This window comes from Heptranchias perlo, chromosome 1, assembly GCF_035084215.1.
Source record: "Heptranchias perlo isolate sHepPer1 chromosome 1, sHepPer1.hap1, whole genome shotgun sequence".
Classification (NCBI taxonomy): Eukaryota; Metazoa; Chordata; class Chondrichthyes; order Hexanchiformes; family Hexanchidae; genus Heptranchias; species Heptranchias perlo.
The window spans coordinates 74,231,016-74,244,630 of record NC_090325.1 but is presented as its reverse complement, the minus strand read 5'-3'; the positions used below and the strand labels follow the sequence as shown (position 1 = coordinate 74,244,630).

The 13,615-nt window shown below is 40.0% G+C and overlaps 1 protein-coding gene across 4 annotated transcripts in view; it reads left to right on the top strand.

Moving 5' to 3' along the window:
* The window catches only part of fat1a (FAT atypical cadherin 1a), a 177,771-nt gene that overhangs the window by 144,833 nt on the left and 19,323 nt on the right, over positions 1–13,615 (top strand). For all 4 annotated transcript variants that reach the window (XM_067986812.1, XM_067986807.1, XM_067986800.1 and 1 more), the window contains exons 13-16: positions 6,137–6,526; positions 6,706–6,920; positions 9,936–10,073; positions 10,420–10,563. In XM_067986812.1, coding sequence (XP_067842913.1) covers positions 6,137–6,526; positions 6,706–6,920; positions 9,936–10,073; positions 10,420–10,563 — 887 coding nt within the window. The remainder of the gene's footprint in view (positions 1–6,136; positions 6,527–6,705; positions 6,921–9,935; positions 10,074–10,419; positions 10,564–13,615) is intronic.

Genomic DNA, 13,615 nt, shown 5'->3' with positions numbered 1-13,615 from the left:
TTGAGTTTGAAAGTTTGAGGTGAGTTAATTGAAGTGTTCAAAAGGATAAAAGGATTCGACAGGTTAGATACAGAGAAGCTATTTCTTCTGGTGGGGGATTTCAGAACAAGGCAGCACAATCTTAAAATTAAAGCTAGGCCATTCAGTAGTGAAATCAGGAAGCACTTTTTTATACAAAGGAAAGTGGAATTGTGGAATTGTGTCCCCCAAAGGCTGTGGATGCTGGGTCAATTGAAATTCTCAACACAGATAGACAAATTTTTATTAGGTAAGGGTATCAAGGGATATGGATTAAAGGCTGGTAAATGAAGTTGAGGTGCAGATCAACCCTGATCTAATTGGATGGCGGAATAGCCTACTCTTGGTCCCATAAGACCCTAAGAAATAGGAGCAGGAGTAGGCCATACGGTCCCTTGACCCTGCTCCGCCATTCATTAAGATCATAGCTGTGCTTCAACCTCAACTCCACTTTCCCGCCCGGTCCCCATATCCCTTGATTCCCTTAGTGTCCAAAATTCTATCGATCTCTGCCTTGAATATACTGATCATCCACTGCCCTCTGGGGTAGAGAATTCCAAAGATTCACCACCCTCTGAGTGAAGAAATTCCTCCTCATCTCAGTGCTAAATGGCCGACCCCATATCCTGCGACTATGCTTCCTAGTTCTAGACTCTCCAGCCAGGGGAAACAGCCTCTCAGCATCTACCCCGTCAAGCCCTCTCAGAATTTTATGTTTCAATCAGATCACCTCTCATACTTCTAAACTTCAGAGAGCATAGGCCCATTCTACTCAATCTTTCCTCATAGGACAACCCTCTCATCCCAGGAATCATTCAAGTGAACCTTAGTTGCACTGCCTCTGAGGCAAGTATATCCTTCCTTAGGTAAAGAGACCAAAACTGTACACAATACTCCAGGTATGGGCTCACCAAGCTCTGTACAATTGCAGCAAGATTTCTTTGACTTGTACTCCAACCCCCTTGCAAAAAAGGCCAAGATACCATTTGCCTTCCTAATTGCTTGCTGTACCTGCACGTTAATTTTCTGTGTTTCATGTACGAGGACACCCAAATCCCTCTGAGCACCAACATTTAATAGTTTCTCACCATTAAAAAAAAATTCTGTTTTTCTATTCTTCCTACCAAAATGAATAACCACACATTTCCCCACATTATACTCTATCTGCCACCTTCTTGCCCACTCACTTAACCTGTCTATATCCCTTTGTAGACTCTGTGTCCCCCTCACAGCTTAGTTTCCCACCTACCTTTGTATCGTCAGCAAACTTGGATATATTACACTCGGTCCCTTCATCTAAGTCATTAATATAGATTGTAAATAGCTGAGGCCCGAGCACGAATCCTTGAGGTATCCTACAAGTTACAGCCTGCCAACCTAAAAATGACCTGTTTATTCCTACTCTCTGTTTTCCATCTGTTAACCAATCCTCTATCCATGCTAATATATTACCCCAAACCCCACGAGCCCTTACCTTGCGTTACAACCTTTCGTGTGGCACCTTATCGAATGCCTTTTGAAAATCCAAATATAATACATCCGCTGGTTCCCCTTTATCTGCCATCTTCAAAAAACTCTAATAGATTTGTCAAACACTGTTTCCCTTTCATACAATTATGTAAAGTCAACATGATTTTATTATGATTTTCTAAGTGCCCTGTTACGACGTCCTTAATAATGGATTCCAACATTTTCCCAACGACTGATGTCAGGCTAACTTGCCTGTAGTTTCCTGTTTTCTCCCTCCCTCTCTTGAATAGCAGTGTTATATTTGCTCTCTTCTAATCCACTGGGACTGTTCTAGAATCTAGGGAATTTTGGAAGATCACAACCAATGCGTCCACTATCTCTGTAACCACCTCTTTTAGAACCCTAGGATGTAGGCCATCAGGTCCAGGGGATTTGTTGGCTTTTAGTCCCATTAATTTCTCCAGTACTTTTGCTTTATTAATATTAATTACTTTAAGTTCCTCACTCCTATTAGACCCTTGGTTCACCACTATTTCTGGTATGTTTTTTGTGTCTTCTATGAAGACAGATATAAAATATTTGTTTACCGTCTCTGCCATTTCCTGATTCCTCATTATAATTTCTCCTGCCTCAGCCTCTAAGGGAGCCACATTTGCTTTTGCTTCTTTCTTCCTTTTTACATACTTGTAGAAGCTCTTACAATCTGTTTTAATATTTCTTGCTAGTTTACTCTCCTATTCTATTTTCTCACTCTATCAGTTTTTTGGTCATCCTTTGCTGGTTTCCAAAACTCTCCCAATCCTGAGGCTTACTACTTTTTTTGGCAACGTTATAAGCCTCTTTTAATGTAATACTATCCTGTGCTTCTTTAATTAACCATGGATGGATCACTTTTCCAGTGGAGTTTTTATTTCTCAATGAAATGTATATTCGTTGAGAATTATGAAATATTTCTTTAAATGTTTGCTATTGCATCATACCTTTTAATATAATTTCCCAATCAACCTTAGCCAACTTGCTCCTCATACCTTTGTAATTGGCTTTGTTTAAGTTTAAGACTCTAGTTTCGAACTTAACTATGTCACTCTCGAACTGAATGTGAAAGTCTATCATATTATGATCACTCTTCTCCAGAGGATCCCTTCCTGTGAGATTATTAATTAACCCTATCTCATTACACAAGACAAGACCTAAAATAGCCTGTTCTCTAGTTGTTTCCATGACATATTGTTCTAGGAAACTGTCTCGAATGCATTCCATGAACTCATCCTCCAAACTACTTTTGCCAATTTGATTTGCCCAGTCCATATGAAGAATAAAGTCACTCACGATTATTGCATTACCTTTGTTACAAGCTCTCCATATTTCTTGATTAATACACTGCCCAACAGTATAGCTACTGTTGGTGGGCCTATAAACTACTCCCATCAATGTTTTCTGCCCCTTGTTATTTCTTATCTCCACCATACTGATTCTACTTCCTGATCTTCCGAGCCAATATCCTTTCTCATTACTATTTTTATGTCATCCTTTATTATTAGGGCTACCTCCACCGACCCTTTTGAATTTTGTCTGTCTTTTTGAAAAGTCAAGTACCCTGGAATATTTAGTTCCCAACGTTGGTCACCTTGCAACCACGTCTCAGTAATGGCTACTAGATCAAACCCATTTATCTCTATTTGTGTCATTAATTCATTTATCTTGTTACGAATGCTTTGTACATTCAGATAAAGTGCCTTTAATTTTAACTTTTTACAATTTTTCCCTGATTTGACCTGATTCACTGATGCACTATTACCTTTAAACTCTGTCCCTTCCTGTCACATTCTGCTTATCTTTACCCAAATCACTACACAGCTCCATGGCCTTGACTTTTCTCTTTAGATGTATAAATTTCCCCTCACCTGAACCCTCCCCCCCCCCCCCCCCCAGCGCCTTTTTTCTAGTTTAAAGTCCTATCTACAGCCGTAGTTATTCGATTCGCCAGGACACTAGGCCCAGCCCCATTTAAGTGGAGCCCGTCCCAATGGAACAGCTCCTTCTTTCCCCAGTGCTGGTGCCAGTGCCCCATGAATTGAAACCCTTGACTCCCACACCGCTCTCTGAGCCACGCATTTAACTCTCTGATCTGTTTGATCCTATGCCAATTTGTGCGTGGCTCAGGTAGTAATCCAGAGATTATTACTTTTGAGGTTCTGCTTATTAATTTAGACCCTAGCTCCTCATTGTTTCAAAGTGAAGAACAGATGACAACACATTAATTCTTGATCATTTTTTTCCACCTCCACATACAAACCAGATATTGTCATTGTCCCATGGGGAATATCACTTTGGATTCTGTCCATTCAAGTAAATAGTACTCCGGGCAAACAAATAGGGTTGAAAATCCTGGGCCCTTCCTATGCACTTGAGCTATAGGTTAAGCAGGAGTGCATTGGAAGGACTGGAAATTAGACTGGGACCCAGATATGCATAATATTGGTGTTCGCATAAGGTTTGTCAGGGTTGGAGCCTTTGTCACTAGAAAACCAGTGGCATCAGCATGGACGGGGCTCCCTACTTGGAGAGTTTCTGTTTCCCTAGCCTAGGAGAGGTCGGGGCAGGTTCGGCAGCCCGTGCCCAACGAGGAGAGGTATAACTGCCTTCCAAATGGCAGTTGCAAGGCCCATCTTGGGGATTGTAACTGTTGATATTGTTGTTGTTATTTATAACTGCGTGTTACAATTTTATAACTAATCAATCTTTTAAAGCAGCATTATTTGATTTTTTTTTAATGACAGTTTAACAAGGGAATATCTCTGGTGTGACTAAACAATTAACCACAAATTTTACACTTCCTTACTATATACCAGCTGTAATTTTTTAGCTCACATAAAGATGATGTTCTTTTGTGACTGATAATTTTAGTGAAAATACAGGAAGGGGGATCAATCGTGTCAGTGCAATTAACCAAAACATTAATCATGGTAATGCTCTTTGCACGAATCATCCAGACTGAGAGCTATGGGAACAGTGAAGCCCAATAACAGTTACATTAATGCAGCATTAATTGTTAAGCATGTGTTTTCCATCACGATGAATTCAACAATGATGTTATCCACATTGTTAATTTTCTAGTTTTTTTTCCAGCAAAGTTGAAATGATTTCAGTGGTAATTATTTTAAAAGGTTTAATCTGAACATTTTAAAATAAATTTTAAGATATCAGTTTATGAATAATCTTATATTAATGAGGGCTCTACAAGTATCATATAAATTATTTATCTTGGTAGCATAAGTGCTGATCTTGCATATTTGCAGTTTATTAATAATGAAATATGGCTTTAGGGTCACCAACAATGACACATGAATAAAGATTTTGGATTATTTTCCCTAGGTCTGTACAGATAAAGGATTTTTTTAACTAAACTGTCATTGGTTTATTATGATAGTTTGGTAAAAGAATGTTCCTTTAACTTTGCACAAAAAAAATATACCCCACAGTCTGTATCTGTATAGATATTAGTTAACAATTTATAATTCTGTCTCATTCACCAGGACTTGATCTTCTGTGGTTCAAAGCAGTGTTGTCACTTTTGGCTCAGGAATAGTTATCTATAGAGTTTGAAGTTTGGATACCAACCAGCAACATTATACACGTTAAGATTTTGTTGTAAAGTGTTAGATCTTTATACTTTTTTTTAAAAAAATGCTAGAGAAGAAAAAGAAGTAGTGTATGAAAGCTTTATAGTGCATTCAGCACAACTAATCTTGATATACCAGGATGAACATAATAGGGTAGATTTTCCAATTGTGCCTCTGATTATGTATTATTTGGATAATACATTGTTAGCACCTGCTTGATGGTTTGTATACTGACCCTGTCAGACTTTGTGGGTCAGCTTCATTTACATAGCGTAGGTAAGCTCTTGGCTTATATTGGGCCTGGCTCTGGAATCCCTCGGGGTGAGGGGAGGGTGGGGGTAGGAGGCTTGGAAATCCTCTGTAAGCAATCTACTTACACGGGTTGATGGGTAAAGAGCCACTCATTGATGATCTGTGGTTCAAAGCAGTGTGCTGTCATCTGCTCTTCATTTTGAAATAATTCATAGAGACATAGGAACAGCTGCATATGGGGTTAAAAATATTGGTAACCTTTACAAAAAAGATAGAACAGTGACAAACTATTTGCGGTCCATTGTGATTCTAGGTAAATAGTATAGATGAATTAGTGCAGAAATGAAGAGTTATCAAATATATAAAAGTGTTTCTGGTAGGTTTTTTGAAAAATAAGGTATTCAGAGCAAATAAAATGTCAAATGCAATTCTAATAGTTTGCTAATAGTACATTACAGTTCTTTTTAATATGTTTATTCCATTCAGGAATAGACAAATGGAAAAGAATTGTGATGTACTATTATGATGTACCTTTCATCTGATATATGTGTGTATATATACGCTATATAAGAAGATACATCACAGTTATATTAGGGACCAAGCATTTCTAAACTTATGCAAGATGCTCTTTTCCTATTAAATTTATGGAGTTAATTTTATTGTTTCAGTGAACACAATGTACTGGAAACATTCTGTATTATTTCCTTTTTATCAAAGTTCATGGTTGAAGTGATGACGTTGAAACTGTTTTCTTTCTAAATTTTAAAACATAGGCTTGAATCGTAAGGTGCTTTATTCACTTATGGATTCTGCGGATGATCACTTCTCCATCGATGAGTTTTCTGGAATCATTAGTCTGGAGAAACCTTTAGATCGGGAACTCCAAGCTTCCTACAGTCTGACTGTGAAGGTCACTGATCAAGGTGCTCTCAAAAAGCTATCATCTGTTTGCACAGTATTGGTTTCTGTGCTAGATATCAATGACAACCCGCCTGTGTTTGAGCACAGAGAGTACCTAGCCACACTTTCTGAGGATATTCCTTTGGGAACTGAGGTTCTTCAGGTATTTGCAGCCAGCAGGGACATTGAGGCCAATGCAGAGATTACATATTCCATCATCAGTGGCAATGAACATGGAAAGTTCAGCATAGATGCAAATACAGGTATTTTTTATATATATAATTGTAGCTATATTTGAAAACCATTTGCTCAGTAGTAATACACTGATTTATTGTAGAGCATTCAGTAAGTTAAAATTTAAAGGAAATTTTAAGTAATTTCTTTATCATTGGTGTGATATATTTGTTGTTTTTCTGTTAATTTGCCATTTTGTTTTCATCAGGTGCCATTTTTGTGCTTGAAAACCTGGACTTTGAGACATCTCATGAATATTATTTGACAGTTGAAGTCACGGATGGTGGAACACCTTCACTTAATGATGTAGCAACAGTGAATATTAATGTGACAGACATCAATGACAACACTCCTAAATTTAGCCATGATGTATACATGGCAGTGATAAGTGAAGATGCTCCCCTGGGACAGCTGGTTGTTAGAGTATGTTCAAACACTTTACAGATTTTTCTTCCTCATTTAAGAGTTAAGAAGACTTTAATAGCATAAAGGGAGAAGGAAGCTAACAAGACAGAACTTAAAAGTCATAGATTTAAAAAAGGCTATTTGGTACATCTAAACTCGACGACTTTTATTCTCTCAACATAGCATCTATTGTATTTTGAATAACCCTAATGTTTTTGCCTCTATTCCAAATGTGTGCCACGCTGATTAACAAGATTTTCTTGAGATCTATATTGAATTTACTTTTCATTATTCCTTTTTTATATTCTCTGGCACTCCCTCCTTAGCATGTTTTGAAGTAATAATCATGTTTTGTGAAGAACAAAAAAGATATAGATGCATTCGAAAGGGTTCAGAGAAGATTGACATGGGTGATTCCATGTCACCATGTTATAAAGAGAGGCTCAAATGAATACATTTATTTTTGTTGGGGAAAAGACTGAGGGCAGACATGATGCAGGATGAGTATATGGATGAGATTAAATTAAACCAACTATATAGGCGACATATCACCAGAAGACACAGAAATATAATGCACAAGCATCCAGCAAGACTAGAGATTAGGGGAAAAAAAACTTTTTTGCCCCAATCTTATGGTGGCTATGTAGAACCAAACTTCCGGGGAAGTTATTTTTGGGGTCAGTTGGCACCTTTAAAAAAGGAGTTGAGTGGATAGTGATTGAGAATTGGAATTAAGGCTTAGAGAAATATCTAACCATTCTGCTCAATTTTTTTTCAGGTAATCAAGAAGGAAATTAATGTTGCTTAATATAATAGACTAGCGGGTGGTGTAGGAGGGAAATTCATCATAAACTAATCAATCATGGACTCTGGGTGAAGCAGGCTTAATAGACTGAATGACTGTTTCTCATTCAGAATTTTCTTCTGTTTCTATGAACACTAGCTTTAATTAAATGATGCAATAATTTCCTGCCTAAACGCACAAGTTAATGCAGTTTGACAAGAATTTCATTCCTACATCGAATTTTTGGCACTGGCATGTGTATGTGGGCAATAGGAAAGTGTGAAAACTGTCCACACTTTGGAAATAATTTAAACATTGGCTCTGTCATTTAAAAAGAAATTAAACCTCTTTGGCTGGCGTAGTGGCCCCACTTACACTGTGGCAAGGTGCCATAGCAATATCCCTGCTCCGGCTGAGGTGGCTGCCCCAGTTGTGCCAAAAATAATGCAGGCATACACCCAAAATATGCCAATGAACCTGACCGCAGGATTTTGGACAGGGCCAGGACACATCTGTGTGGTGAGTGGATGTTCTGCCCTGCCCCAATCCAGTCCCAGGAGACTGCCTCAGGAATTTCAGGCTGATATCTTTTTTTCAGTGTGTTTCAGCTGTTGGTGGATTCCTAGATTTTCATAGATTGAGTAAAAGACACGAGGAGCAAAGAGGGGGAAATGGGTTTGAGGGAGCAAGAGTTGTTGAATATTTATTTCTTTCATTTTTATTTAATGAAGTCTTTGGATGTTAGCTAGCTATTGATTTTGAACAATTTAAATGATCATTTCACTGCAAAATATATATTTTAGTGCATTGATGTTTAACTTTTTAACTGCATTTTATTTTTAAATATATTAATTTTAAATGATTTTAATATATTGCCTGCTTAGAGCACAACTACCTATGAATTCTTCACATGATAACCAGTAACACTGATATTAAAAGAATTTTAATATCACTGGATTAGGAGCACCACCACTGTGGAGGAATCCCTCATGTTTTGTGGTCCTACTGATTCTGAGTAGTTTATGACAACACACTCAAAACTAATTTTTTTTCTATTTTTCTCCATGACCAATGCAACGGGAGATCAATTATAGATATGTATATTGAATGAATACACATTTCTTGCATATCTGTCATGTTCCACACATAGAGGTGTCTCAGAGAGCCATGCAGTGAGGTGAATGCTGAGCAGAAGGGGAGGAAAAGAAAAAAAGGGTTAGGAGGGGGCAAAAGTACAAAGAGAAGGGTCATTAGGAAACTTTTGAAAGTAGGAAAGATTGGAAGGTGACAACAAGGATCTTTCAATTCTCTGGGCCAAGGATGCCAGTGGAACTTGGAAATGACAGAAATAATGGGAATTTTGGTTTTAGTGCAGGTGAGAACGTGTACCATGACTTTCTGAATGAGTTGTAGTTTGGGGAGGGTGGAAGTGTGGAGATCAACAGCAAGAATGATGGAGAAATTTTGCAATATCTGAATTTCCATCCATCTGAAACCATAATCCAGGCCCCAGACTACACAAAGCTTGGGAGATCTACTCACTGCTTTTATTTTGCAAGAGTGATAAGGCTAATTTTAAATATGTAAAAAAAGATTTGAGAACACCACATTATTACAGATCAATATGGGTGAAATTGCTCAAATAAATGTGTGAGCATGTTTGTATGAAATTCCACTGTGCACTATTTTATTGCATTCTAAACTGAATAACAAATGTGTTTTTTAAAAAAAATGTGCGTGCAAGCATTCAGTACTAAAATGCCATTAAGTTTATTCGCTGAGAGCCAGTTCACCCCTGTATTCCTTAATTGCACCTAGTGTTCAAATCTTAAAAAAGAAACGTGTTTCTGTAACTTATGATGTGGATTTTAATTTAGTTTTTATTTGAACCAAAGTGCAAAATTTTTTGATTTATCGGATGTATAATTGCCAGAAATTGGGTAACGTAATGAAGAATGTCAGTGTTATAAAAAAAATGGAACCTTCAAATAGAGGCCTTAAGGTGCTGGCCCTGTTTAATTTATAATGAAACATTGTAATTACTTTTGCTTGATGTAACATATGTGCCTGGAACTGAACTTCATTAACACATGTGAACACTGATCATGTTGGCAATGGAGGTTATTTCCCAAGAGACTGAATGTGAAAAATATATTAGTATTAAGTCTCTTTGCACTGCCAGATGTTAAGAATATGTTAAAAGTTTTAGACAAATGTGATAATCCTAATGGTTTTATCATTTTCTCTAGGTCATGGCTGATGATTCAGATGGCCCATCAAACAACCAGATCCACTACTTTATTATTAATGGCAATCAAGGAAGCCCATTTACCATTGACATTACCAAAGGGGAAATAAAAGTGGCACAACATTTGGACAGAGAAAAAGTGAGTAGATTGGAAGTGCACCTACTACATAGTTAAACCTTAATATTATTCCTTTATACAATTAGTTGTTGCTCAATTGTTAAAGAACAAAAAACTTCTGTTTGATGTGTCAAAAGTCATTAAGTTGTAAACATTACTTAATAATTTTTCTTGAAAGATAATAGACAATCAAGTTTGATTAGAAACAACAGTACCTCCTGAGTTTTGAATGTGATTATGAATTAACTTATTTTTAAGTTATGGGATTTACATATGAAAAAAATGAATCTAAATCCTTACTGTATGAAGATATATCCCCTTTACATAGATGAAGCTTGTTTTTGATAATTTTGCTCTCCTTATATAGATTTCTGGCTATACCCTGACAGTAAAAGCTGTAGACAATGGTGTTCCACATCGGTTCAATACTACTACAGTCAACATTGATGTGGCTGATGTGAACGATAATCCTCCCATGTTCTCACAGGAAAATTATAGTGTTATCATCCAGGTAAGAGTGGTAAAAAGTTTCACTAACACCCGATAACAAATAGGGTCTGAGTAAGAAAAAATGGTAATAAGACAAATAGGGCCATAGAACAAAAAAATGTTAGGATGCCTAAAAATGTTAAAAAGACAAATCTAAAGGCACTGTATCTGAATGCACGAAGCATTCGTAATAAGGTAGACGAATTAACAGCGCAAATAGATGTAAACAGATATGATATAATAGCAATTACAGAGACATGGCTGCAGGATGACCAAGGCTGGGCGCTGAATATCCAAGGGTATTCGATAATTAGGAAGGACAGGCAAAAAGGAAAAGGAGGTGGGTTGGCATTGTTAGTAAAGGATGAAATCAGAGCAATAGTGAGAAAGGATATTGGCTCAGAAAATCAAGATGTAGAATCAGTGTGGGTGGAGTTAAGAAGCACCATGGAGCAGAAAACACTAGTGGGAGTTGTCTATAGGCCTCCAAACAGTAGTGGTAATGTAGGGGATGGGATCAAACAGGAAATTAGAGATGCATGTAACAAGGGTACCACAGTAATCATGGGTGACTTTAATCTGCATATAGACTGGCCAAACCAAATTAGCAATAATATTGTGGAGGATGAATTCCTGGAGTGTCTACGAGATGGTCTTTTTAGACCAGTACATTGAGGAGCCAACCAGGGAGCAGGCTATCCTAGATTGGGTATTGTGCAATGAGAAGGGGTTAATTAATAATCTTGTGTGCGGGGTCCTTTAGGGAAGAGTGACCATAACATGATAGAATTCTTCATTAAGATGGAAAGTGAAGTAGTCCAATCCGAAACCTTTATATGTGGTTTGACATATAAAGTGGCTTTGCTACCTCTATATGCAACTATTCCAACATTCTCCTGGCTAGCCTCCCATTCTCAATAACTCCAGCTTGTCCAAAACTAAGTCACACATATCCTGTTCCATACTAAATCCTGTCACCCATCATTCTCATCCTTGCTGACCTAAACTGGCTCTATGGGCTCGACTTTTGGACGTCCGAACCAGCGGGTTCGTGGCGGGGGGGGGCCTCCGAAAATCGGGGATTCCCGGGGCGGGTCCAGAGCCTGGCTCCAACCCTCCCACTTCTGGGTTCCCCAGTGACGCGCTTAGATGCGCGCGCAGCCCCCGCATGCAGGACTCCCGCCGGCAATTAAAGCCTGCGGGATCCCACTTAAGGCAATCAATTTGATAGTACAGGTCGTTAGCAGACCTGATTTGTAGGATATTTTAGGAGGGGTGGGATTTTCATCTCAACTGAGAGTGTTTCCCGTACTGGGAGAAACACTGCCAGTTGAAATGGATGTGTTGCAGCCACCAGCCTGTGGCAGCTGCAAAGGTCCATTTGACAGGTTGGTGGGGTAGACCCTCACTCATTGCAGGAGGCTACTCTGTCACTTTGGACAAAGTTTGGCCTCCACCACCCTCCTCCCAACAATAAAATTCACCAACTTGGAATCTCAACCCCGGCGTGCAGACACATTTACCTACCTTGCGGACCCCCTCAAACATACATCTTCCGGATGGGGGCCGCCATAGATGCAGTCGTGACCTCCTCGGAGGACGAACAGCATCACTGTCCACGCCGTCCACCTCTGACACGTGGAGCTCTACAACGCAGTGCTGTGACACGTCCACCTGCATAGCAGGAGGGAGGGCAACCGCAGAGTGAGATGCTTCGCAGAAGGCACTACACTCGCCACAGGGTTTACAGACCGAGGCTGAGCTTCCTGGACCTCTCTGAACAGCAGTGCATACGGAGGCCCAGAGTCACTCGACATGTAGTTGTGGACATCTGCAGCCTCCTTCATGCCGAGCTGCTCCTGGCTGTCCTGAGCACCATCTTCTTACCTGTCGCTGTCAAGGTCACCGCTGCCCTCAACAACTTCTCCTTCGCATCCTTCCAGGGTGCCACCGGGGACATCGCCGACGTCTCTCAGTCGTCTGCACAAAAGAGCCCTGCAAATACACCTACACCCACTCTGCAGTGACACAATGGGTGGCATCAGTTGTGGGTCTTCATGGTGATCCTCAAAAAAGGGCATTATTGCACAAACCAGACAAGATTTGCAAAGACGTGGCAGTAGTGGTGCCAATATAATATGTAATTGAGTTGATCAGAAATAAAATATAAGTAAAAACCATGACAAACCCTCAAACACCCTTGTGCATCCCCTTCATGCTCACGACACGTTTGCCTAAGCTTCCTACTGCACATATGTGAAGCATGCCCTGTGGCTGCAGCGCAGGGTGAGGCTGACCGTGAAAGAGATGCAAGAGTGGGTGAGTATGAGACAGAGCCATGAGATTGTATGAGGATTGGGTTGAGTGGTAGAGGTGGGATGAGTACTAGCGAGGTGAGTAAATGCAGGTAAGATGAGGATGAGCTTTGAGTGGGTGTGAGGAGTGATGTGATAGAGTAGTGTTGGCAGTGCAGAAGGAGATGTGGGGTGGGGGCGGTGATGTGGCAGACAGAGTGTAGGGGAATGAGTAAGCATACTCACTTCGGCTGACCTGGTTAGGTCATTGAAGCGCCTCCTGCACTGTATGCAGGTGCGTGATATGTTGGTGGTGCTGGTGACCTCTTCTGCCACCTCGAGCCAGGCCTTCTTGGTGGCAGAGACAGGCCACTTCCTTCCGTCCGCCGGGGAGAAGATCTCTGTCCTCACCCTATCCAATAAGACCTGGAGTGAGGCATCATTAAACCTGGGAGCGGCCTTCCCCCTGGGCTGCTCCATGCTGTAATTTTGGCTCCTTTCTGCAGCATCAGTCAGTAGAGGACTGCCCCTTTAAATAGGGCTCCTCCAGCTGACAGCCTATGATGCAGCTGCGCAGTCTGCCCGCTGCGCAGCTTTCCAACGCGAAACCCGAAAGCCAAGATAAGTGCCTTCAATTTGGCTGCGATCGAGTGCGGAGCACCCCGCATTCACTGGGCGCGTTACCCACACGCCCAGTCGACACCCCGCTGCCAACCCGCCTCCCTCCTAATATCAAGCCCTATGTTTCCCAGTGCATTCATTTCAAAATGCTTGTCCTTG